The following is a 26,485-nucleotide window of genomic DNA, read 5'->3' as shown; positions in this document are numbered from 1 at the left end:
CCAGTATTACAGTGTAATCCTAATTTAACTACTAAATGAAAGTATTGTATAGTTACATCTAATTTATTGTTTTATGCGCACATTTTTCTTTGGGGGTGGGGGGTTATGGGACCATCAGTTTTAATATTCTCAGCCTCCATCCACTGAAACTACTCCATTGCATCATGTGATGGACATTTTAAATTTTATAAGACTGCACACCAAATTTTGATTATGCTTCTAGTAATGCCAGTCTATTTTTTTTAAAATGCAACTCGGTGTTTATGACAGTCTTAACACCAGTTTGTTTTTGTTTTTGTCCGCTTTGTTTTCTTTTTTTGAAAGTGATTAAAATTAATTCATAATAGAGATGTGTGCACTCATCCGTGTTTCATCTCTAAAACTACTGATCTCATTTAGATGAAAATTTGGTTTTGTGGTTCTAAAATTAGTAAGGTAAATTTAGGATAATTTGTTAAGTTGTCGGAAATAGCTCATCATACGGAATATTTGTACGTAATATAAAATATAGATGTAAAGGTGTACAATTTTTATTTGAAACATTTTTTTAGTGTGGTGGATGTTTTAACTACAGGGGTGATAGTTTCTGCCTCTTTGGCACTGCAAATGGCTTTGCTTGAATGTTTCTCTTACTGTTGACAGTGTGGAGTTACAAGTTTATATAATAACTTATTTGTAGTTTTACATTCTGTAAATACTATAACGGTCCAGTTGCATCTGTGATTCCCAGAGTGTGGTTTATGAACCACTTACAGATATGGAAACTATTTCAAAGGGTTTCGTGGAAAAAAGCGTAATGCCAGACTTACAAAAAGAAATGTGTATTTCTGTATTTTAATTTTACAAAAATATTTGTTGTATCCAGTTACATAATTTTGAAGTATTTTTACATTCGCATCTCCCCTTTCAGAAGGGAGATGATTCTTAAAACACCTTAAGGATTTCACAAGTCAAGTGGGTCTCTAGAAATGGAAAAAAAGAAAAGTGGGTTTGGGTATGGACACTGTATTTCTAATTGAGGTGTTCGTAGCCTGAAAGTTCGGGAAATCGTTGAATTGCACACATGAATACATTTTGATATTTACTACTCAAATTATAAAGTATTAATACTATTACATTTAATGATGCTAATGTATACAACCACAGAAAATTTTTAACAGATTTCTTTTATAAAATATTCTTCTGTTTCATTAGTCTTACTTATTTTACAACATATTACATTTTTCTGGAAGTTCCTGCAAAGAGTTTCCAAGTTCCAGCAATCATTATTTAAATATTAATTGTAAATATGGCTTTAAAGCCATGGCGAATACATGTCGTTTGTGAAGTCTCATGATATTGATGAAAACTCTTGAAGGATGGTTTGAAGCTCTAATGATGCAAAGTCTATGTTTTGTCTGGTGTCATTCACCACGCTACGAACCTGAAAAAAAAACATTCTTCCAAACTGTGTCATAGAAAAAAATATAAATAAGAAAAGTTATCTTGGCAAAACAGCAATGGGAAAGCTATTGATTCTTAGAATTTAGAAAATTAGATACAGGATGTAGAAAAAATTGTAAATTGAAGAGAAAGCAAATTATAGGTTTTGGCTGTTTTTGAAAATTTGGCATGGGAGTATCAAAAAAATTTCACATGTTATATAAAAATGCAAAACAATTTCAACATAAATGAAATTTTAATTTGAAACAACTGCATAACGCTTGATGGTGCATCGTGTTTCTAGTCTCCTGATCTGGCCTATGTGTCCAGCGGTCTCCATTTCTTTTGTAGTTTGTTTCTCATAGACCTGAGTATATTCCAACATACCATTGCCGTAAAGAACGCAGCATGACGCGGTTTCTCTGTGTACCGTTCATATTGGTCTAGACTGTCCTGTAGTTTTAGAGTTAGGCTGTCGTAGTTCTTTCGTACAACATCCAATATCTAAAAAAAATTGTAAACATTTATTGTGTATTTATAGGTATAGTCATTACGGGATTATGGCAAAGAACAACAGAGTAGACGTCTGATACCTCAGTTTGAATTATACGGTGAAGTCAGTAAGTTAACATACTTATCAAACTTACAACATATTTTTAACTCTGCATTTAACAAGAGAGGAAGGAAATAATTGCTGTTTATTCTGAAAATCGTAAGACGTGAAACCTGTAAATGCACTGGTGAAATTATAGAGTTGGTGATCAACAAAATTCAGTTTACCTGGTCTTCTGAGGGCGTGGACAATCCTTGGCTAGCCAACCATGCTTCAATTTTAGGAGAGAAGTGATTGATAATCGCCCTGGAAATAATATTACTAATGTAATTGTTTTCTCCTTCGTTATCTTTTAGCACCCGACATTCCGCAGAAAGTCTGTCTTCTAGAAGCTTGTTCTAAATTTGATCTGCGAGTGAATGGACCAATATTGACATTATCAGATAACCTCACCTTATATTAATTAAGCTGTTGGTCAGTCTCAAAGCATTGTCCTTAAATTCCCCATCATTTGTTGAGTATCTTAAAGCTGGAAAGAAAAAAAAACCAGTTTAGAAAAATATTATTTTTTGGAGTCAATAATGGAGAATTTAAAAAATTGGTACAAACCCATAGAGTAGAGGTTGTCAAAAACTTGATGCATCCGGATCAGCTCATAATATAGTTCATCATAGCTGCCTGGTGAAGGAAGGAATGTGTCTCCGTATGTGATGAACAAGTTGAAAATATTCACAACCTAAAAAAGGACATTTGTTTCTCCATGAAAATAACTTAAATACAGCAATTGGTCGCCAACATCAATCTCGTGGAAGTAACCCGGGTTTTCGCGGGGATTGGCAATTGTCTAGCCGCCTGATTTGGCACGGCCTTCTGCTGTGGCGTAACGTTCTAATATATCTGAGCCTTGATCTGAATCGTGAAAGGAAAGTCTAAATCTGTTGTGTCTTTCTCATTGTGCACCTGAACAGTAAAGAATCTTTCAACGACAGTACAAATATTCCAGATTATTTTTTTTTTGAGTGCACCGTAATACGTACATTGCTTATACTTTACCTGAAGTGCTAAGTGAAAGATATTCATCTTCTTTGCCAAATGATTTTCATTAGCAAGAAGGAACTTCAGCAGTGTAATGAGGGCCGTCCAGAGTTCTTTCCACTGGTAGTTCAGTCGTACTCGGCAGCGTTTCTGATAGCACAGCACCCGATGTATCACCCCCACACAATGCAAGTATAACTCCATGGGTAACTTCTTCATCATATGACTCATTATGAATTCCACTAGTAAATCTGTAACACATGTGGATCTCACAGCCCTCTCTGATGTTCTGCTATGCTCTGGACTTCCATGTCCTTTTTTTATGCATAAACATTTTTTAATATGTGAAAACATGCGAGATAAAAAATTGGTGGCTACCACACCACAATACTCTTATTTGCCGACGGCAGTTTTCTAACTTCCAGATTACCGCTGCAATGCATCTTTTTGGGACCCTTGTTACAATTTTATGATTAATTTATTTGTCGTGTTTCGTCAATGAATGCGTAACTCAAGACTTTTGGCATGTACTACAAATGGACACACTTCCCTTAAACACCCCTCCCCCCCCAATCTTCTAATTAGGTGTTGGTCTTGCCAACCAAGGAATGTTAATTCCCCATGACGTGACGGACTGCTGTGTTCTTTAAGCAGTTATAAATCCTGTGTTTTTGATTTAATGTTCCGCATGGATTGCTCGGTTACACGTTTAAGAAGACGGAACAGGCTGAAGGACTTGAAACCATAATTATAATGCTGATAACATTTTTATAGTAATCTATATAAAAACATTTCTCTTTCGCATTTGAATTCTATTATCTTAACTACATGCCCATAGCCAAATATACCAGAAACTACTCTTGGATACCTTTGCTGCACGTCAAGAAGTTCACGGATTTTTTGCAATATAAATTTTTCCCCCACTTACCCAGGAGAGTGGAGGCAAGTGGCTGCGACGGCGACGCTTTGTCAGGCGCAACCTTGCGATGCCTCATTGGCAGACGATGGAGTTGTACTTTGAATACAAGACTGACATCATGCATGAGTGAATTGGCATACTGATCTTCTGATATACATGTCAGTATGAGAAAGCACAACTTCACGTTGTTCACGCTCGCTTCCGATTTTGTATCTTGCATCACTATAGAGCTGCAACATTGTCAGTGTTAAAAGACTTGCTTCCGTGTACGTCAAACACAGAAACTTCTACAATTATTCTTTTTGGGAAGAAATTACTGCCATATTGGTAGTTTTTTAACTAATGAAAATAACTTTTTATGTATAAAATCTTCAAGAATGGTCGGATGAATACTGAAACACTAGAACTGGAGTGCATGCGCAAATAATACACAAATACTTACCAGTACTGGAAAAACGTAACAAGTAAATTTGAAGGCTGAGCAAAGATGTCGACTATTGGCGGAACAGAGAGATCTGGAGTCGGCTGCGATGAATTGAGCGTATTGCTCGGGGACGGAGGGGCACTGGTATCAGTCTGTGTGTGCGCAAGTGTGGTAATGAAGTTGCGATTCAGATGTACTGCTTCATACAGTGCCACCAGGACAGCATTGTTTGCCCTAGACCGCAACGTAGATAAGGAACAGTGATTAAAACTTTAAAGCTTAAATGTCCAAGAACAAGAGATGAAATTTTCGTGCTGTTAGTGATGCTTATACAAACTGGTGAGAAGTCAAAAAACTATATAATGAAATGAGTAGACAGTAGTATTAATGCTTTGCTGTTCACTGTTATTACACACACTAAAAGAAAAGCAGTTTTTTTTTTTTGAGTAACTAGTTTAATATATGTTTCAAAGTCATCATGTAATACAACAATAAAGTAACGATAAAACAAGTCTGATATTTTAATAACGCTATGTCTCATACCGTATCTGCTGTGTCCGAACTCCACCTTCCTCTGAAACAAACATGTTCCCCACCATATTTGTCAGGGATGACAGCCAACTAGCTGATTGCGGTTCCATGTGCTGGGCCATAAACTGACGACAAAAGTCCGTCAAGCAGGAGGTAATGACCTGAATAAGGAAATATGTCACCATTATCATCCTCGTTGTATGATATATAAAGTGTGTAAGTAGTGCATGTAGCATTATAGTAATTTGTACTTGTCAGAGACAAGCTGGAGAGTATTTGTTGAGCCCTGTATACAACAGAAGTAATTATTTGGCAACACCTGATTGTTAGATGGAGAGAATTTCTCTCTTCCAGTTTTGAAGTATGTGACCGCAAGACAGGCAAAAGATAAGAGACGTGAAAATGTACAAGAGACATAGAAGCAAAGCTACAGTCCACCACCGTAATCTTGAGACTTGCGATGCGAGGAAGTGGGGTGAAGGAGGAAAGATAGCGTCTGCCTTTAACGCTACGGACTTCCTGCATTCCTTGCAAGTCTCAAGATTACGGTCACGAACAGTACAATCTCAACACAGGATATAGGTAACTAATGGACTGTTCTGACACCATAACTTGATGGGTCCGGGCAGTTTTCAAATATTTAAATAACTTCAAATAACAACCTGGCCATATCCATTTAAAGCCAATTCATCATCTAGAATAGACAACTTGACAATGTATGGATTAGTTGATTCGTGTTTCCGGTAATTGACGAGGAGGGTCAGCAACAGGACTGCGTCATGACCGTGCTGCGCTCTGTTTGCAGGTTCATTAAGCAACTGCAAATAGAAAACAATATGAAGTCAACATTTTTGTGTTTTCTTTATAGACTAGATCATACGCAACACGAAACTGTATCCATTTTCATTGTCGGGTATGAAAGGAACAGCTCATTATGAGGGACCCAACAGGACAGGAACCTTTTCATCCTCATCCGTACTTGACAGAAACAGATCCAGTTTCCAAAACGTTGTGTTTGAAAAAAGCCAAGATGATCGATAATGTTGACGGTGATCGGCCTCAAGAAATGAAGAAACTACTTGGACGACCATAGTGTAGAGAAAGGATAATATTACAAATATTCCTAGAGAAATAAATCATGAGTATCTGAACTCAAGTGAAGTGGCCCAGAATTATGTATAATGGTGTGCTGTGTGATGCTGCTGAAGCAATAACCATGGGAATGCATAAGAGAACTTTTGAATATATGAAGAAGTAGATAATTCAGGGAGTATTTATAGGCCATCATCATCTACACCAACCAAAATCTTCAAGAGATCATACACATATATATTTGGGAATCAGGATACATTACAGCGCTTGAACTGACCTGTATCAGGGCTTCAAATATGATGTTTACCATAAGGTACTCCAGCAGTGTATTCTGACTGACATTGTCAGTTCCTGTCACCAACACCAGAAGGAGCTTAAGGCAAAGAGCTTTGAGACTAGTCGGATACTCACCTGAAATAGACACAACAGATAAAGCACTGTTAGATAAACCAAGAAAAAACTTAGAATCTTACGACACACAACTACTGCTTGTATTTTGTACCTACCAGTTAAAAAATTACTACAGTGATCTAGTAACATCTGCATCATCTGATCAGAAATATCAAATCCCATGAGGATGTTAATCACATCAAAACCAAATTCAGCCGAAGTTTTTTTATAGATGCTATGGATTAAAGCACAAAGTGTCTGAAAACAAAACAAGACCAGAATTCTTGTCAACCTCTACACAACACTGTTATGTACTGAAAGCAAACTATATTTTGGCATACGGATCACAGATTCCAAACTCTTGTTGCTGGAACTGTACCCGTACATTAATCCATGCAAGAAATATGCTCAAAAAATAAATACCTGCAAAGCGTACACAACGCGTATATGGTGTTCATGCCCTAAAGTCATGATACAGTGCTTGAAGAGAGTGTTGATATTTTCCTTCAATGCTACCAACTGTTCTCCATTTAATTTCTGAATTTCTGCCTCCAAACTGGAAACCTTGAATGAAACAAAACTTATGGGCCACTGAACAACAAAACTAATTGTGGTAGTCTTTCTTGATGAACATCATACAAAATTTTATCAAACTTTGTTCTGAATGGTTGGATGTACTTTAAGAAGAAATATAATTTGAAATGTTTTTCATTAAAATATTCTACATCAGACCTATCGATTTCAGCAATTGTTATACTTGTACCATGGTCATATGAACTAATGGGCTGTATACCGAGCAGAGTCCTTAAGAAGCATAGCTAGTCAAGAAATTTCTGGACTTTTATGAAAGCCGAAGGTTCGTCAGTGTTACAACAGCCTTCCAATGGACCCTATCCTGAGTCAGACGAGTCCAAACCACACCCTCCAACCCTAATTTGTTAATATTACCCCCATCTGCTTAGGTCTTCTGAATGGTCTGTTTCCTTCACGCTGTCCAACAAAAATTTTGTATGCATTTTACACCTCTCCCATGCATGTCCTTAATCCATCCATAATGTTTAACTATCAATTTTAACTTACTTTGGGCTTAAGAAGAAAGAGTTCTTCCCAGAAGTTTGGGTTTCCTAATGAGGGGTCTTCACCCTGTAACATACATAATAATGTATTAGTTACATTCTAAAAAGAATCACACTTTGTATTATAAGAATGTTTACATTACACGTAATGTCTACATGTCATTCTACAACTTCAAATGGATGAAACAGAAAAATCTTCAGTGACATAAACTTACTCACCTTGAAGAACGACTCATAAATCTGCACAACTTTCTCCTTCAGCTGTCTTTTTGAGCCAGATCCACTTCTCTTTCGAGTTGTCATTATGGCTAACTGAAATTAGTATTAATCTGATGGACAAAATGTCAAATTGCATAAATCTTCAAATTATACTAGATGATACTGCATTTATCACAGGATTGCCTAGGAAAGTCTGGTATATGAAATTTTACATATTTTTCTGAAACATAGGCCCCAACAATTAAGAATATGAGGGGTTCTTTTTGTGTTACATTGGTTCTTTGATAATCAACAGGAGTTTGTAGTAATTTTTACTTTAAAATATATTACTGATATTTTCACATCTGTAATAACTTCTCTACGTAAATATTTCTCCTACAATGAAGGCAACACCAAACCCATGAGCTGCATGTTGGATAGGCCTGTTTTATGAACACAAGTCCTAAAAGCCTTCATTACTTAGATACAGAAACCTAAAAGTATTACACAATTATCAGGTAAAATTGGTAAATTAAGTGAATGAGAAAAAAGCTCATTAAAGTATTATAAGCAGACTGTTGAAAAACTTTGCAATACAGTCTATCTTGTGGTCATTATATTGTAAACAGATACTCAAATAAAATGAGCTAGGGTGACTCAGTATAGTATGTGACTGTGAACTGGCTGACTGGGGTTCAATCCCCAGCAGGGTAAACAAAAATATTTTGTGCTGGGGTTTTACATTGACCACTCATCCCATCTAGTACTGAGATCAAGGAATTGTACCACTTCTCCCACAAAGTGCCTCCATGGCAAGTACTGGGACAGCTTTATTTTATACTCAGTTAAATTACATTTATTTATATTTTAAATGAATGCATGTGGTCATAGTATTCCTCTCTGGCTGAAAGTAACATATTAACATTGGGAGCAGCCACTCTTGCATGAAATATTTACAATATGACAGATGTAAAGTTTCATGTTTCTTATCATGGAGCCAGTATCAACCACTAAAATGAACAGGACAGATATAAAGGGAACACTGAGGTATGGGGCAGACTGATAGAAAACTAAATTTTTATTGTTTATTTACTGAAAATACTGTCACTTCAACAAAAAATAATAGATTTCTTTGCCAATATTAGGTTAGGTTACACTTTTGGGATCATGTAGTAGCAGTGAAAATAAGAATTTATTTTCCATGAGAATTTTTTTATAATATGCAAAGACATCAATTACGGCCTTTATATCAACTTTCGAGCTTTGCGATCACGGAATTATCATCTTCGAGCGCGATATCAGGTGGTCCAACATTGCAAAAGTATAGAACGATACGAAAAAACATTTTAAACGATTTATTGAATTCGGTTTTGTCAATAATCATTTCTGTGCCGTACATTTCCTATATTCCTCTCCTCAACCCACAGAAAATTACATACCCTGTCAAGCACCGAACCCAAATTACAACCCTTCTTCTCATTTATTACCTGAATTTATTATATACACACACTTCCTTAAATTCGTATGAATTTAATATAGCTGCTTTATCACGTCGAATTAATTACATAATCATTTTATTATATCTTCGAAGGCCACTATGTTCACTGAAGTAATTGAATGAAAATACTACATTTCACACCTTTCCCATTACACAATATAGACGAAGTAGCTTAAAACACACAATAACAATAAACATGTGGGATTTTGGTTAAACATAGCAAAAAGAAATCCAGGTCAATGATATATTCATACTGAGGTATTCTGTACTTCCAAATCAAAATATGTACACCTGCTGTAGAATAGTTCTAAAAGTAACAACTAACCATTTAATTTTCGTACTAAAATTGCCTCGCTTGTTCGAAATTATGAATACCCAAAGTTCGTCTAATTTAAAGACTGTTCACGGATTACTTCATTGTTATGTTGGTAGAAATTCATTTTGGGTTCATCGAATTTTCAGGTTATATAATCTATGTACGCACAATTCCGTCTTGAATTGGGCAGAACTCGAAGGTTCATTACTGTGTTCACAAGAGCTGGAGTTCACTACCCACCTCTGCACACCTCTAGACCCTTATCTTGAGCTAGAAAAATCCACTCATCCCCCACACCCAATGATTGTAAGTAGCTGCATAGGGCTGCATGTTCCTTGGGACTTCTAAAGCACTTGGGAAGAAAATGTTTAGAGACTAAAATCTGTCCTAGTTTTAGCTCTAACTATAAGTTATCGGTCAGTATATTAAATGTATCTCATACACATGCCTTAGGGTTATACGCACCTTGGGTTGAAACACTGATGTAGGAAGAAATAATGTGGCTTCTATTCGCTGACTCAGATTCGGATCATGTCGCAGGATCTAATAAACATTATGGCAATGAATCTTCAGGTTCCATAAAAACGGGATATTATTCTTGGATAGTTGGGCATCAGGTACTTTGAGTCGTGTTTAGGGGAAGGACGCATATGGCCTAGAACCACGTGTATGAACTTCTTAGTTGCCTGAGACAAATATTTTTACAATGTAGAATGTTCAATTAAAGTCAAATAAATTTGTGAAACAATATAACATTTTGGTGTGAGAGTTCTCAGTGTGCTGGGTTTTGTATGCTTTCTTCTTCTTTTTCTTTTTTTATTACCGAATATAAACTTTTCATACTTACAGAGTTATACATAAACGCACCCTGCTGGCGTTCCAAACCACAGATTATTCGAAACTCTCAGTAATTGCTTGAAAATTGCAATGTTTTCAAATCTGTGGTTGATGACGTCAGATACAGTTTAAATTCAGCCAATGAACGTCTGTTTCTTCAACCAATCAAATTTTTGCTTTTCAAGATATTTATATAACGTACAACGGGTAAGGCCTCTGCCCTCAGTTAGCTTCTTTGGTTGGTTATGAGAGTCATTTGAAGATTTTATTTCGTATGTGTTGTTTTAACATTTAAATCATAAATATGGACAGTTTTATTCCTTCTAGGTAAGTATATGTTCTTATTTTAGTACTTTTGAGAATCAGCACCGTTCTGTAATAAGGTTTAAATTGCATTGTGTGTAGTCCATGGAGGCATCTTCTATTCTATGTTGGTACTGCATATTACATATTTCTTGTCGAATAATTTGATGTCCTAGGTACAAATGTTTTACTTTCCAATGGCAAGTATACATTGTCGTCTAGAAATAAATTACTGGTAGACATGTCATACTTTGCTGGATCTTTTATTTTTTACTTTGTGTAGAAGATGCCTGAAAAGGTGGTACCAGCAAAGAACAATTTGTGTAAACTCTTGATACCAAAGGCATGCTAGTTATCTATCATATTCGGCAGTTTTGAAAACTGGCATGTGGTAGCCCATATTATTGAGGCTTATTACCCAGTCGTTTAAAAATCTACACTTCACTTTATGTTCAAACCAAACTTCACTAACTTCCTCATAACTTGTCTGTCATACAGAAAATGTGTGTAATGTAAAATATAGGTAGCAGGTTGAGATGTGAGGCTATTTGAAATATTGTTCAGTGTGATAAATAAAAATACATGGAAAAGCATTTTCTGACTTGCCTGGGATCTGTAGTGTGATATGCAACATTTCAATTCAATTCAATTTGTGGAAGTTGAAACAAACAAATTCCTTCGCTTACAAGTCGACAATACCTTAAATTGGAAGAAACACATTGAGTATATTATTCCCAAATTAAGCTCTGCATGCTTTGCCATGAGAACAGTCGTACCACTCATGACAATAGATACTTTAAAGCTAGTTTACTTTGCTTACTTTCACTCTGTAGTGTCATATGGATTAATTTCTGGGGGAAATTCAACAGACAGTAATGAAGTTTTTTACATACAAAAGAAAATAATTAGAATAATGGCCGGTGTCAAAAGCAGGTTATCTTGTAGAAAATTATTTCGTAAATTTAATATACTTCCACTTGCAAGTGAATTTATACTCTGCTTGCTATCATTTGTGGTGGAAAACATGGATAAATTTAAAAGAAATACAGATGTACATAATTTAAATACAAGACGTAAACATGATCTATATGTGCCAAATGCTAACTTTACTAAATATCAGAAAGGAGTGTACTATACAGGTATCAAGTTATTTAATAATCTTCCACCAACAATTAAAAGTCTAAATTATGATATAAAGGTATTCAAGCCTGCATTGAAAGATTACCTCTTTACTCACTCCTATTCTGTAGATGATTTCATCTCTGCTGAAAATGTTTAAGCTTTATATCTATAATTTACATATATGTAAAGCAAGTTTTGTATTTATATTTAAAATTCTCAGGTTTATGTATATTAATTTGTAAAATTATTTTTCATACTTGTATTGCACAATCTGAAATTTATGTACATTGATATGTGAAATACGTTCTTGTACTTGTGTTGAAAGTTCTGAAGTGTATGTATATTGTATGAAATGACATGTTCTACATCCTTTGGTTGAGTCCTAAGAAGGATCTATGGAATGTAAATAAACTCTACTCTACTCTACTCAAGGAATGTGTTTCCACTTTCAAAATCCAAGAAATATAAATGAATGGTTTCTTCCCCTTCAGCTACTGTAACGATGTAAGCACAGCAGTTAATAATACTGTAACAACATATATGGACAAACTTGCATCGATTTGGGGAGAATGTGGTTACGATGATATAAGTATAGGACAGAGATGTGAGGCGGTGAAGCAGCATGTGCAGGTGAGTACAATTTTAAGATCAAGTTTTAAATTATTTTTATGGTTATTAGTTATCAGAATTATTTGTTTTTTGCTGCTGTTTGTGATGCATGGAGTGGGCAAAGAAAATATTACAATGGTTACTGAATTTTTAAACATAATCAACTAATGAAGAGAATGTTAATTCATGTGGTTGTTAGTTGTGAGATTTGGTGCTGGAATAAAGTCTCAGCATCTAAGTGATTTAGGTGCACATGAAAGAATTGCAGTGTAATTAGTGACATACTAAAACAGATGTGTGACTAGCCAATACATATGAAATTTGTGTGAATACATTTATAAGTGATCTGAGGAACTTCTTTCACAGGGCTTAAACATTGTTTCTTCCATTTATTTTTTCTGAATGTGACGCCAAAAAGGGACACATTGTTTTGGTTTAGTTTTGTGATATTTTACAATACATAAATTAATGTAGGCTAGTATTTTATTTCAAAATTTTCTGTGTAAGAACAGCTGTTTATTACTAACCCAAGTTATCTGAGACCTTGCTAGGATATTTTAATAGGTAGACCTAAAAAAAATTTCACTTCCTTCTCATTATAGAGCTTGTGTATTGACAGAAGTGTCTGAATCTAAGGCCTAAGTTCTGCTTGTGACATAGAAGTATGTATTACTTTGGGACTCAACAGAAATGTCTTCTATTTCCCTGTCTCAGTCAGATTTGTGTGCCATAATAACAGAATAGTAAGCATGACACGTGTTCACAACTGCTTGCAATAACCGTCCAAATATTATAACTGCTGTAGGTAAAGTTAAGATGGTATATTTTTGGGGCAAAACAAAACCCAAGTTAATATGGGGTATGAGAAGGGGTAAATTTTGATCCATATTGAACAGTTACTAGCAGATACTAGTTTACATAAAACTCTCAAGTGTCGAGTACCAAGTAGTTACAACTTCAAACTTACAGAACATCTTTAATATCGCTTCACTGTGATAATTGCTAAGTAAGTGCTAAAAGTGTGGGATATGTTAAGAAATCAGTGTAGTTTTTTTTTGTTTTGTTTATTGCACTTTGCAGGGTTAAAAAAATGTATTATATATTTGGGATTTTCAACAGTGTTTCATTGAAATTTCTGCCCATATATGATTTTTATTTCCCGTTTGTGGCTTTTTCAGAAATTGTTTGAGGAAATGTTAGAAGAGGAGCAAGAGAATAAGGACTTGTTTGTGACAAAGATTGAACAGCACCTTGAAGAGATATCGGAATTGAGAAAGGTAATATTAATAACAATTTCGATAAATTTTTGTCTGTTATAGTGCAGAATCCATTCAACAATAAGAAGGGCAAAACAAGATTTATATTTTCTGGGCTGCAATACAAATTGTACGTTTACTGGAATATTGTTTCTGCTATAAAGAAAGAGAAATTATTTTAATATTGGCTGTTTTATAAATGATTAAAAACGGAAGTAAGCAAGAAAGTAGGCTTGTGAGGTCACCATGTTGTGTGTTAATTGCAGCTGTGCCTGCCTGACTTGGAGATAAAAACAAATTTTATTGTCAGGCTGTTTAATACAGGGCCCTCAAATGGTGAATCATAACAGCTTAAAAAATTCAACTTTTTCGAAGGAAAATGCTGTCTCCCTGAAATCACTATTTGGTTTTGTGGTAATAACTTAGTGAATAATTTGGTATGGCGATAGATCATAAACGTATTCAAAAATGCCATATGAACTATTATTTGTATGAGATATTGTAGATGCGTCATATTGCGATTTATATAGTATTAAAAATATATTAAAATTAGCCGTCAATCACAAATATAATATTAATAAAAGATTAAAATATCATTTTACACGAACATCATAAGAAAAAATGAAGACAAAAAATCAGTAATTCAGTGATAAGTTTAAATACATAACACCCGATGATGGCTATATATAGCCGAAACATGTAGTGTATGTTCCATTTGTAAATCGAGTACTCGATAGGGAACGTAAAATGATATTTTAATCTTTTATTAATATTATATTTGTGATTGACGGCTAATTTTAATATATTTTTAATATTATTTGTATGTTAACTATTATAAACATGGCAGTGGCACAAGATTTTCAGGTTATGTAATACAATTTTAATGTAGACATCTGTAATAATTTTGTCACAACACAATATTAACAATAGTCTTTAGCATCCTCACACGGAGGACCAGCATGCTGCATCTGTTCTTTTTTTCTTTATCAAGTCTGTCAATTAATGATTTGTCCATATTTAGGATCTTAATATGGAGATTTCTGTACCTGAGTTTGAAAATCTGCCTCTGTGCAATATTGAAAGGACACTGCGACACCAGTTAGGTGAATGTCGCAAAATCAAAGAGTCGCTTGCATGCAGATTAGCAGATCTGCAGAGGAAGGTATGTATTGTTGCACAATAAATGGAATAGGATTATTTATTATTACTTCATCACAGCTGTCAACATGCCATATGATTTAAACAAGGTTGTGGATGTGTCTTCCAAGTTGTCAGATTTGTCAATAGATGCCTTGAATTGGAACCTGGAAGCTCAGGATTATTGCAACAAGAACTCGTCATTGAATCCATTTCACATCTTCAAACTCGCTTCTCTAAAAATCAGTTTTCGTGGTCTTTTGCCATGAAGTTTCCTAACAAAACTTTTGTATCAGTTTTTATTTTCCTCTTACATATTATAAGCGCTGTACGTGATATGTAACATTTGTGCAAGAGGTGATATTTTTTTGTATATGTAAACCTCGGTGGACACTACTTTAGTCAGAATTCACTAAGCACTTCTCCAGTTCAGGGTTACATTTTTTTGCCCCCTTTTTCTGCTATGGATTGCATTTGCTTAAGTGTGTCATTAGGAAGTAAGTATTCTGTCACTTATATGGACATTTTGAAGTTAAAATCCTCTCTTTCATACAGGAAAAAATGCTTTGCGATGATCTGGGAATAGAGCCACAGACCGGCTTTACTGATCAGTTTCCCACCGAGCAACGACTCGATGATTTTGAAAACTACATTAAGGAAAGAGATATTGAAAAGGTGAGCATATTTCACATAAATATGTCATCAGTGGCTGCCAATCTAGTTTATCAAGTTTTGTGTGGGTTTTACTGTTTCTTATTTTTGTCTCGTAATGTGTGTTGAATGCTACAAGTCATATTCTTTTTAATTTCAGCAACGGTTGATGCATTTGTATCAAGAATCCAAGTCAGCTATAATTGCCATTATGACCGAACTGGCAATTGCTCCAACCCAGGAATTCGAGAGACTCGTATGTGGAAAGGATGCGGCCTTCAGACCGACCAGGGAGAATATGGCTGCACTGAACGTACGTAGCTTTACTGTCTACTTGTTAATTTATGCTGTTCTTGATTTGGGAATTAGAATTCTTATACTACATTTTAATCTTAAATAATTTTTAAACCTGCAGAAATATTCTTTAATCCAGTATTAGGTCAATACAAGAAGTGTTTTTAGACCTTCCTAAATATTTTCCTCCTGCTGGATGGTCTTATTTTTTTTCTCTGCTGTGGGCAATCTCATTACTTTGACATCTTTCCATTTTCTTTTCCAGTGTTTTATAAAATTTGTAATTCTTCGTTGCGTGTTTTTCTGCATAAGAGACTTTATATTGTGTTTGTCCATCTAGGCCTACTCTGTTTTCAAGGAAGACTTGTGTTTTATAATTGGGCTGTTGGCCCCCATGAAAAAAGTTTCAATGCCCCCTGGGTGGGGGGGGGGGTGCAGCTCCCTCTTAAGGAAACACTGCTATGACCATTTCACTCATTTTTGTGTTATTTCCTGTCTCAAAATCTTTTTACCTCCAGGGATATTCTGTATATAAGCTGAGAGCGTGTATTAAAGAATACAGACGTGAGCTAAAATTCCCAGTTTCAGAGGATGAAAAGAGAGTGGAATTTTTTGTGATGACAGCAGTGATCGTAACCATCCTCCTCAAATGTCGTTTCCACCATTTTATGAAAAAGACTCCTCCAGTTGCTTCCGTTCCTCAATAAACAGGGCTCTTGTGTGTATCATCAAACCCTGATAGAGTGCCTCTCTATATTCTGCCGCACTCGCATTGGTCCTCAGGCTGTGGCATGAAGATTAGCTACACGTAGCAAAGATTTTGTATCCGTGTTGCAGCAATTACACCAGAGATTAGAACAACAACTGGAAGATGGTAAAGCTCAAGTCGCTGAGTTGCGTGAGAAACTCACGCAACTTTGGGATCGTCTCCGTGAAGATTACGGTCACAGAGAGAACTTCCTCTCTACTTATCGTGGCCACTCTTCAGCTACTTTGGAAGCTGTATGTATAACTTCTGTTATTTAAGAAAATAAAATAATGTTCTATACTAAATATAATGCGTTACCTACGAAAAGAGAAATGCTGCTGTATCTAAGCACTGTGCTGTTGCCACCTATAGAACTAACCAATCATACCCTAGAACACCACAAACCACAAATGTAAATACAGAGGGGACCAAAAAATATATACACGCTTCAACAAAACAAAAACCTGTATAAAAGCTTTAATACTAAATTTATACAGACATCAAGGGTTTGACCGTAAGTCATGTTTGAATTCTACAATTACAAAAGGTGCTCAAAGTGGTCACCATTAGTGTCCAGACATTTCTGATTTCGGCGAACTACCGCTCGAGCGACATTGGCCAAAGTGTCTGCTGGGATTGCCGCGCACGACATTTCAATTTCTTCCCGAAGCGCCGCCGCTGTAGCTGGTTTTCTACGATACACCACATCCTTTATGGTCCCCCCCATAAGTAGAAGTTGAGGGGTGTTAAATCACGAGAACGTGGTATACATTTTTTTGGGCCCCTCTGTAGTATTACTTTTTTCTGTATAAGAGTTAAAAACATCTACTTACATGTAAGCCCTCTAAATGCCTTCACAGACACAGTGGATGAACTTAACTACCTTCATCTTCAGGATATCCTTACTGCATGACATGGCATCTTAATCCACAGTTTTCATACTGCAGAAACTTCAACTCTCGCGCTGTTTACAATTTTTAGACCTTACTGGACCCATCACACATGTCAGGAGAAACGTATAATGTTACAGTGGAGAAAGCTGTTGCAAGCTTCTGTTAATCTCAAAAAGGAATATATTATTGTCAGAACTTAAGTTGAACTCTTGAGCGTACAAATAATTTGCGAATCTCTTTTAAAAAATTGTAATAGAATAAATGCCATTACGTTACACTCCAGTGTGAGAACAAGGATACGCAAAATTTGACATCACACGGAAGGAAAAGCCTGTACGATTGCATGGTCCGTTCTGAATGCAGGTGATATTTTGACTTGAAACTATTTCATTTAATCACTTTTTATATTTGAGATTTTTTTTAATAATTTTTGCAACATTTGTGTTTAACTCTCGTTGTTTACTTGTCATTATTTTTAAGTAGCAGGAAAGGACCATTGAAATTCAATGAGAACTTATTTCTTTCATTATTTCATATCTTCCCCTTTCTTCTTCCATTTATTAATTACTTGTCTGTACCTCCTTTCCTCTGTGTTTCTTCTCCATCCCTGTTATTTTATCATTCTTACCTCTCATATTTAAAGCACTTCTAAAAGCTGCATAATGGTAGCAGCTCCTGTAAAATAGAATGTTTTGCCATCTAGCGTCATCATTAACTGTATCTTATTGTATATATTGATTGTTCTTGTGTTTGGATGAAGTAAGAGGCGTGCAACACTTCTTACAGTTTAATAATTTTTAACATTTTCATAATTACAGTTGAAGGATGAAGTAAAGAGATGCGAAGTACTGAAACGCCAAAACATCAAACGCTTTGTCGAGGAGATTCGAGAAGAACTCAAACACTTGTGGGACAAGTGTTTGATTAGCGAAGATGAGCGCGTGCAGTTTCGACCATATTATTCCGAGTGTTTCACCGCAGATCTCTTAGAACTACATGAACTTGAAGTCCAGAAGTTAAAGTCTCACTATGATCAAAATGAGTAAGTGATTTGTGATCAAATTTTTGGAGTGAGCAAATAGTTGTAATGTATGACTTTTTATGCAGTTCGGAATACAAGGTGTTAGCAGTTCCAATAGGTACCAAATTCCCTGCATGAAGTTTAGGAGAATATCAGTACGGACATTTAAAATTGTCACTTTTGCGGTAGGATTTTATTTTTTTTTTATTTATAAAACTTACTGCTTTTTCTTTCAGTGAGATTTTTCAATTGGCTTACCAGCGCCAGGAACTTTGGGACAAGATGTTGGAGTTGGAAAATCGAGCGAATGACCCAGACCGGCTATTCCATAATCGTGGAGGCCAGCTGCTGATTGAAGAAAAAGAAAGGAAGTTAATTCAAAAGGTAATCTGATAATTTGCCTCTTTAATAAATAAATAAATACATTTTGTAATTTCTAACATCAGTTCTGAGTGAGACCAATCATTTTGAAGTATAAATGTTCATTTTTAAAAAAAAAATGGTGGCTTAAAGTCCATAGACGTTGGGGTTGATTCTGTAAGTACACATTTGCCAGTGCACTTCTGAGATGTTAAACTTTTCTTAAGTTCGCTTCGCTTGCAGACACTTCCTTAGAATCCGTCGCACTGTTGGTCGAGGAAGGTGGAGCCTTCGGCTCGCACTTGTCTTTTTTCATGATCTACAAATGATCATTTATCAGTGGCAAGGTTTGGGGTTCCGTCAGAGAATTAAGTTGATATGTTGCTGAATTTTGGTCGTCTTCCCTCTCGTTAGGAATTGCCGAAGGTCGAAAAGGAGCTGATGAAGTATGTCAGCCTTTATGAGAAACGCCACAAGAAACCTTTCAAGATACATGGTCAACCAGTCTCAGACGTAATTAATAGTCAGTGGACGTTGCACAAAGAGCATAAAGAAGAAGAAAAGAAAGCAAAGGTGAGTAACTGACTGACATCTAGATGTACTGGGTTGTATTAATCTATTGAGATTATGAAACTGCTGCGATGGGCTGGTTCAGCTGCGTCCGGCAGACGACGCGGCAGTTTCGACGATCAAGAACGGCTGAACTCATCGTTGATGCCCAAGAATATGCGGCAGCTTAGAGTAAATGTTTTAACCGTGGGAGTGAGACAATTTTTGATTCTGATTGTGGATTTGAAAGTATGGTTAAGTGAATGGGTGGCAACATTTCTTAGAAGTGAAAAGTCATAGGGCCCAGTGATAAGGTTTTATGTTGACGCTGATCATTGGCGAGATGAATAACAGTGAGTTGCATGAAAATGACCCTGTGCCATGAAGTTGATTATATATAAAAATAACACGTCTTTTATTTATTTTATTTTGCAGAAATTTGCGAGAGATCGTCTACTCGATGTTGAATCTAAAATGGGATCTCAGTTAAGAGCTCCTAAACGTAAGAACACACCAGGAACTCCTCTTCTCGGTTCGCATAAATTACGGAAGGTGGCCGGAATTGAAAGGGCCGCTACCTTAGGGAACATTACTCGTCCTATTCAGCAAACCGTGGTATGTTAATTTATTTTTTCCGTCCCGCCTTGCTTGTTTTATTTCTGGTCATCACCTTTACTACTGTTTTCTAGGGACTTTGCCTTTTAATTTCCTGGATCACATGTAGAATCTCTGAGCACCAGATGCTAACTGTGGGCTTATTAACTTGATTGTTAATGTGGAAAGTTGACTTATCTGAAACGAGCACTTTGCACACGAAAGCGTAACTCATCTCTCTTGATGCAGTCGAGAATCAACGCTGCTTAAGGTTATATGTGTGTAAATGCAGGAACTTGTGAATAATTTTATGTACTGCTTTTCTGATGTAGTGGGTTTGTGTGATGCTGTCAAGGCAGATTTACTCAGTGTCCTACGTGAGCGATTAAATGCGAGCGGTGCGAGTTGCGCGGGTGAAGTGGAAATATCAAAACTGGCTGTTTGTTTGGCGCTGTCCTAGGTTCCAGCGAAGCGGTCAGGGGAGGGAAGCTACCAAAGTCCGAGATCAAATATTTTGAGATTTTCACGCGAGTCGCTGCGCTGGCCAGTAAGGCGCATGCGCAGGAAGGCAAGAATGCTTTATTTAAGATGTGTGGGGTGAACCTTTCTCATAAACAGTGATAAATACCATCATCATCAATTCCGTTTTAGCACAGTGCGCCTTTCCTTGTTTACTTACAATTTTTTGTTGATTTGCGTCCGGTACAACATCTGTGAGACAGATGATGATAAACTTTTTGAGTTTCTCAGAAAAGTGCTGCCATCTAGATAATGGAAACGCCTGCTGATGACCGTTCGACATAACGCGAGACGTTACTAAATATATTACACTTAAAAATGTCATATATTTTGGGAACATTTGCAGCTGAGAACAATCCACCTCATGCAGATTATTAAAATAAAAAAGTGTATGAGTTTGGTGAGAGAAAATGTGTGATATTTTCTTGAAGCAGGTATTCTAATCACCAGATATCTCGCAGTCACCGTGAATAATACAAAAAAATAAATGTGTAATAATCAGATTCAAACACTACAAAGATTTCTTCTAGTCTTCTGTCTTTCATATCCTTAAAACCTCGAAATGTAAGTGTGTTTTCCGCATTCGTTTAACGAAGTACTTATACTTTTGTGACATTCAGATCAGAATATTATTTAAAACTGGATAATTTCGCAAACATTGTATTGTGTTACTGTTTATTTTTTAGGTTCCTAGGATTAATTTTCCTGGAGTAGGAACAAATAATGATACAGAAGCTTCGAATATGACGACGTATACAGACTTCCAGGTTTGTGGTAAATGATTATTTGGGAAATCAATGTCTTTATTCGCTTGGCACAGAATGTATAAACCTGCCTGTTCTGTCTGACCTGTTGGCACCAGTGTTTCTGCTTTCAGAATAATCTACTGCCAACTTCTGATGGTGCCACTGCTTGTACTTCTGATGCTCTTGCATGTGGTTAGTTTATAATTTCAGATATTTTTCCTGTTTATTGGTGGCAGATAGAAATAGTGGTTGTAGGTGTAGCCGTCTATTAACAACTGCGTGAATATTTTCTTTAAATAATTGGAGCTCCACAGACATTTTTTAGAATTCTCACTGTATGCAATTTTTACGTAAAATTTATACGGTGTGGAGAGTTCTTATCTTGGTCTCTTTCTCTCTCCTTGTAATCTTGAAGGTGATTACCGATGTTTTAGGAGGAACGTAGCGTCTCCGTCTTTATTCTTGTTATCAACTGTGATTTCAACCTGTGTTTGCTGTTAGATGGCTGCGTGATGTTAGTGATAATTATATGATGATATAAATAAGTGTCTCTACTTTTTTCAGTTTTTGCGTTCTGTGTAATACTTAACCTCTATTGGCTGTGATTCACATCTTACGCATGGTCCGACTGTGTATTGCAGTAGCATACTTTTAAACTGTTTAACTTTGAATTAAGGTCTGGTTGGCAGCTCACAGATCCCCCCCTGAAATATTTTTTTTTGTAATAGATCCTAATGTTTCTTTATTTCTAACAGCAGAGCCCAATGATGATAATACTGAGCAGTTTCATCCCTTTTCACATCTTGACAACCTAGATCTTGTTAGAAGTACAAACATCAGGTTCTTTACAATAAAAATAATTATAATGAGGCATGTTATTACATTATTAAGTAGGGGTTTGGTGTACTGTGAATATTGATGCTACTAATACTAAGTTTGCTTACATAATGTCCTTGCCGCCTTTTGCTAGTATGCTCATATTGTAGGTGTAGATGTATTAAATTGAATGATACTTGTTATAGGATCATCTGGAAGTGTTAAACCAACAAGAGACATGCAGAAGCTCCGTGGTCACAGGCCACTGCCTCCGTGAGCGTAACACCCCTGCTAGAACCCTGTCTAAAATACCTTCAAAGATTCTACCGCCACGTAGCACGAAGAAGACGTCACAGGCACGAGTAACGCCGGTGAAACCTCCGCGGAAAAATGTTGGAGCTCAGGGGTCTTCATCGAAACTGCCGCAAAAGACTGTGCAAACTTCATGGGGCACGCCAAAAACCCCAATGAATCAAAAAGGCACAGCAGTAACGTGCCATTTAACGACTCCCAGACGACAGCTCCCGATAATTATGTGATTTGTGGTGCGAATGTCTTGTACAAATAATTCCCTGTTAATATATTGTATATTTGTTTCTTCCTCTTTAGGGTAACTTGCTAAGACTACGGAAATACTGTCTGTGAAATTGAGTAGATGTCGTTTGAAATTAGTGGTGGTATGATGTTTGTCGGTATAGGAATATTTTATGTGAAGTGCAGTAATGCATATATTTAATTTAAAGTATTGTAAATTTTGACCTCAGCGGTTTGTAACTTTGTTCACACACTGAAAATACTGCGTGTTCTTCCTGACCATTTTTTTAACATTTTGAGCAAGATTCCTGGGCAGGAATATTTTTAAAACTTCATAATCCGTAGTCCTTACTAACATTAATTGTGTTGGCTTTTTTTTTTATGTGGAGATTCCAGAGACGTCTCAAAAATTACGAGGGGAACGTTCTGTTCCATTCAGTAACAAAGTATTGTATTACTTGCTGCAACTTTGTACTCAATTAATTCACTATGAAAGTCTGGTGGTCGCTGGTTGAGATGTTCTTTAATCACTTTGTGTTTCTAATTGTCCATTTTAATATTTAAGTACTTGTATGATATAGATTAGTTTTATATCGTTCAACTTACTGCAAAGTGCAATTATTTTTAACATTATTATATATATAAGTGTATGTCATCAGTATTGAATTTTATAATAAACAATTAGTATTCTCTAAATCTCTCTACTTAAAATATTGTTTGTCGTCAGTCTTCTGACTGGTTTGATGCAGTCCTCCATTTTCGCCTATCCCTTCATTTCCACATATTTTTTACAGCTCACATCCTCACAAATCTGCGTCACATATTCCAATCTTTGTCTCTCCCTACGATTCTTCCCTTAAACTGTTGCTTCCATCAGCAAATTAACCAATCCTGGGTGCCTCAGAATGTGTCCCACCATCCTATCTCGTCTTCTCGTAAGATTTTTCCATAGACTTCTTCCTTCGCTTGTCCTCATTTCGTACTTTATCGGTCCACTTAATTTTCAACATCCTTCTATAGCACATTTCAAATGCTTTAGCTGTATATGGATTTAAAAAGAATGGTTTTCCTTACCATAATTCTTATTGATTATTAAATATGTGTATATCTTCTTTTTCCTGTTCAACAATGTTTCTACATTTTCCAGTACCCTTTTCAGGTCCCCAACTTCTTAGTTGGCTTGACCTATGGACAAACTAAAAAATGGGTTTTGTATATTTTGGTGGTGACTGTATGTACAAAATTCGTGTTTTCTGCATCATGGATTCTAGATGTAAACAATATCAATACAAATATTTACTGTACTACGCGACGCAACAACCCAGAAGATGAATCTTTGTACTCGCTACTGTGAAAACCTCAAATTCTACAATATCAATACAGGTAACTAACTACTTGTGATTCACAGCTGTATGTTGCTACGTTAGGCACATGTAAAGTATTACAGTCAAAGCTATTTATTCCAAGTATTATCTTCATTTTGATATACTTTGGGCAATGTATTTCTCACGTGGATTATTTGTCAGCTTTCAGTTGTACCGTGGGAAAATTATTTAATATAAGGGGTGTGCTGAAGTGTGTTGGTAATTGTGAAGGCCGTATTATACACTTTATCAGCATCTTCACTAACCAAGATCTTTTGCTTGTGATACGGAAAAACCATTGTATCTGGAATTTTACTGTGTGTTGTAGTGCTGGTGGAGAAATTAATTTATGGTGGGCTATGGAGCTCTGAGGTTCTCCATCATTCTGTTTAATATCTTTTTGAATTAAACAATGATTAATTTCCTGATTTCCTAAATGTTTGTGAAAATAGTTAATTCATTATACCATTATCGTGTTGGATATTATTTTACTGTATGAGGTATATTGTGTGTTGTTTGTACTCGGCTGTAGTGACCATCACCAAGGGCTTTATTGTGTGGTTGTTTGTCAACAGTGCAATGTTCCTGAGCTCTGACATTTATATTGTGATGTACAATTTTGCTGTGACCTCGAAGCATACAGTTTGGTTGCTGTTGTTACAGTTCTGGGTTCAATCATATATATGATGCCATTGGGAAAAGCGATTTTATAGCACAGTGTGAAAGATTTTGAGGTTAGACTGTACATACAGCTCAAGCCCGCCTTCGCTTCAAACCCTCAAGGTCCCCTTACGTATAAAATCAAACACTAACGCACTCAGACGGGCAGTAAATAAAGCACATGTATGAGTCACGGAAAGTGAGCGTGGTCTTGCGTGGATGTAATTGTTTCAGAAGGCTAAAATCATGTACGAAAAAAATTAGGCATTTGATGCAGCAGACGCCATGGTGTTGAAGGAAGATTGGTTGCTAAGCAACGAGACTAGACCAGATAATCTCAGAAACCTAAGTTACTAGTACACGGTGTTCCAAAATGCTTTTGTACGGATAGAGTCGCAAATCGTTTTTGCTAGAATTAAGTTAATAGCAAAATACTTATATTCTTTTATGTATGGAAATTATAGATATTATTGAGAAATGTTTTGTACTGGATTCTTGCGGCTTAGGATAGGGACTGGTGATGAGCAATTATGAACACTAATTAACCTTCGGGTTCTAAACTTTTTTTTGAGGTTGTGTTAGCTTCTCAAAAGGGACCCTGCTCCATGCAGTTACAGATGTGTGAGCTTCATATAAAGGCTACTCTGTAGTTAACAGATGCCAAGATGTCACATGTACCAATTGCTCCATTCCTTTCATGCGTGTTCTTGGCCTTCTGAGACAATTAAATCCACGCACAGCATGACGATAAATGAGACAATGGAAAGAAATCAATTGAACCTCGGTACTGGATTGAGGTCAATGGTCAGCTTTACCCCCAGCACTATTTTGGTAAGAGGCTACAAAATCCTACATAAAGTGTTCTGAAGCTTGAAATCTTTGAGTTGTAGTGGAAAATAGCGACATAGATCCACTTTCTAGAAACAATTTGTTATCCTGTGGTAATTCAGCAACCGTAAAGCTGATTAAAATCAACAATTGTACGTATTAGCCCGTCCTAGTCCAAAAGTCCACTAGTGTTATCATCATTATCAAGTCAAACATGATACAAATAACAAAGTAGGCCTAACATGAATGTTCTAATCGGTGCAAAGCGAGCGATAATAGTGTCGGTCATATGAATGTCACCTTATGATACAGTGAAAAGTTTTGTCCCACTCGCCAGTTTGTTTGAAATGACTAATTTCCGGTCTAGCTGTTCGACAACGAAGAATTCTAACCTACATGTAGAGGTATTACGTTTGTTCCGAATATATACAGTGTTGTCGGCTATCTCCGTAACCAACTACATTTAACAACAAACGGCAAATTTATTTTTTAGTATTATCGGTCCAATATCACCCGTACTTGATATGAAACTGTGAATGAATCTTGCTCATATCTTATTGGTCTCGATGTTATTACATATTATATATCGATTGCTGCTAAATTAATTATCGTACAAACATCCAGTTAAACAGTCAGATTTTTTTCATCACATTTTGTCAGCGTTTTTCACTCTGAATGGCGTTTAAAATAGAAGCTATACAGAGGAATGAGATATATGTTTTGTGTTATATGACTACCAGTTAGTGTGACGAGACCTACCTTAGAATATAAACAAAATTCTATCTGTGCTTCATATGAAGTAGGGGCCACTACGTGCGTTGTGTGAAGAACGCGTAATAGTAGAAAGATGAATTTCAATAAGTAAACCCCACGGGCCACATCTCATAACCTATGTAATTACAGTGCTTTGTCAGATAAGGGGCGGTTTCCTTTGTATTCATGCCTATTCGTAACCACGGCCTACATTGATCGCGTGTAACGTCCTTGACTTCGTGTGACGGTTCTTTTCAGAGTCACCGGATTTAATTCTTGATCGTCGGCCTGCTATTTAGATTTCTAAAAAAAGTTACTAGTCTCAAATGAAAGTATTTGTGTTTCATGTTTAATCTCATGTCATCGTCCTGATGAAGGCAGTAAGCTCTTCTGAAACATCGGACAGTATCTACCAGACCACACAGCGTACATCCCAG

General features: G+C 36.1%; 2 protein-coding genes across 10 annotated transcripts; one reads left to right on the top strand and one right to left on the bottom strand.

Moving 5' to 3' along the window:
* Positions 1 to 805: 805 nt before the first annotated feature.
* LOC110837673 (armadillo-like helical domain-containing protein 3) lies at positions 806 to 10,237 on the bottom strand. 4 transcript variants are annotated; one of them, XM_022080067.2, is made up of 16 exons: positions 9,920 to 10,237; positions 7,662 to 7,754; positions 7,447 to 7,509; positions 6,790 to 6,930; positions 6,483 to 6,624; positions 6,254 to 6,387; positions 5,547 to 5,702; positions 4,897 to 5,045; positions 4,372 to 4,587; positions 3,939 to 4,159; positions 3,029 to 3,261; positions 2,585 to 2,711; positions 2,429 to 2,504; positions 2,203 to 2,281; positions 1,810 to 1,926; positions 806 to 1,423 (listed from the first exon to the last, which is right to left on the bottom strand). In XM_022080067.2, the coding sequence occupies exons 2-16, from the start codon at positions 7,743 to 7,745 to the stop codon at positions 1,331 to 1,333; spliced, it is 2,031 nt and encodes a 676-aa protein (XP_021935759.2). In that variant the 5' UTR covers positions 7,746 to 7,754; positions 9,920 to 10,237; the 3' UTR covers positions 806 to 1,330. The 4 variants fall into 4 exon arrangements, with proteins under 4 accessions (XP_021935759.2, XP_021935764.2, XP_021935761.2 ...); XM_022080072.2 differs by lacking the exon at positions 9,920 to 10,237 and adding an exon at positions 9,695 to 9,791; XM_022080069.2 differs by lacking the exon at positions 9,920 to 10,237 and adding an exon at positions 9,464 to 9,645.
* A 228-nt stretch (positions 10,238 to 10,465) lies between these two features.
* LOC110837675 (protein regulator of cytokinesis 1) lies at positions 10,466 to 23,139 on the top strand. Of its 6 annotated transcripts, XM_022080077.2 has the most exons (14): positions 10,466 to 10,618; positions 12,208 to 12,346; positions 13,504 to 13,602; positions 14,603 to 14,743; positions 15,274 to 15,393; positions 15,530 to 15,682; positions 16,501 to 16,665; positions 18,123 to 18,346; positions 18,562 to 18,709; positions 19,100 to 19,258; positions 19,670 to 19,849; positions 21,034 to 21,114; positions 21,225 to 21,285; positions 22,116 to 22,334. In XM_022080077.2, exons 1-14 carry the CDS (start codon positions 10,596 to 10,598, stop codon positions 22,184 to 22,186), a joined length of 1,764 nt encoding a protein of 587 aa, XP_021935769.2. In that variant the 5' UTR covers positions 10,466 to 10,595; the 3' UTR covers positions 22,187 to 22,334. The 6 variants fall into 6 exon arrangements, with proteins under 6 accessions (XP_021935769.2, XP_021935766.2, XP_021935771.2 ...); XM_022080074.2 differs by lacking the exon at positions 21,225 to 21,285 and having other exon boundaries at positions 22,116 to 23,139; XM_022080079.2 differs by lacking the exon at positions 21,034 to 21,114.
* The last annotated feature ends 3,346 nt before the right edge of the window (positions 23,140 to 26,485 follow it).

Source organism: Zootermopsis nevadensis, unplaced genomic scaffold (genome assembly GCF_977971745.1).
Source record: "Zootermopsis nevadensis isolate Lab colony 2312 unplaced genomic scaffold, Znev_1.0 Znev_ptg000008l, whole genome shotgun sequence".
In the NCBI taxonomy this organism is placed as follows: Eukaryota; Metazoa; Arthropoda; class Insecta; order Blattodea; family Termopsidae; genus Zootermopsis; species Zootermopsis nevadensis.
This window is presented reverse-complemented; position numbering and strand designations above follow the sequence as displayed.

What these genes read in the sequence shown, in the direction of transcription:
- LOC110837675 (XM_022080074.2), top strand. Translation starts at nt 10,596, where the DNA reads ATGGACAGTTTTATTCCTTCTAG. An exon ending in GTCCTATTCAGCAAACCGTG is followed by an intron (nt 19,850 to 21,033) that starts GTATGTTAATTT and finishes TTTATTTTTTAG; the next exon opens with GTTCCTAGGATTAATTTTCC. An exon ending in CGACGTATACAGACTTCCAG is followed by an intron (nt 21,115 to 22,115) that starts GTTTGTGGTAAA and finishes TACTTGTTATAG; the next exon opens with GATCATCTGGAAGTGTTAAA.
- LOC110837673 (XM_022080069.2), bottom strand. An exon ending in TATTTGAAGCCCTGATACAG is followed by an intron (nt 5,703 to 6,253) that starts GTCAGTTCAAGC and finishes TTCTATTTGCAG; the next exon opens with TTGCTTAATGAACCTGCAAA. An exon ending in GTTACGTTTTTCCAGTACTG is followed by an intron (nt 4,160 to 4,371) that starts GTAAGTATTTGT and finishes ACAATGTTGCAG; the next exon opens with CTCTATAGTGATGCAAGATA.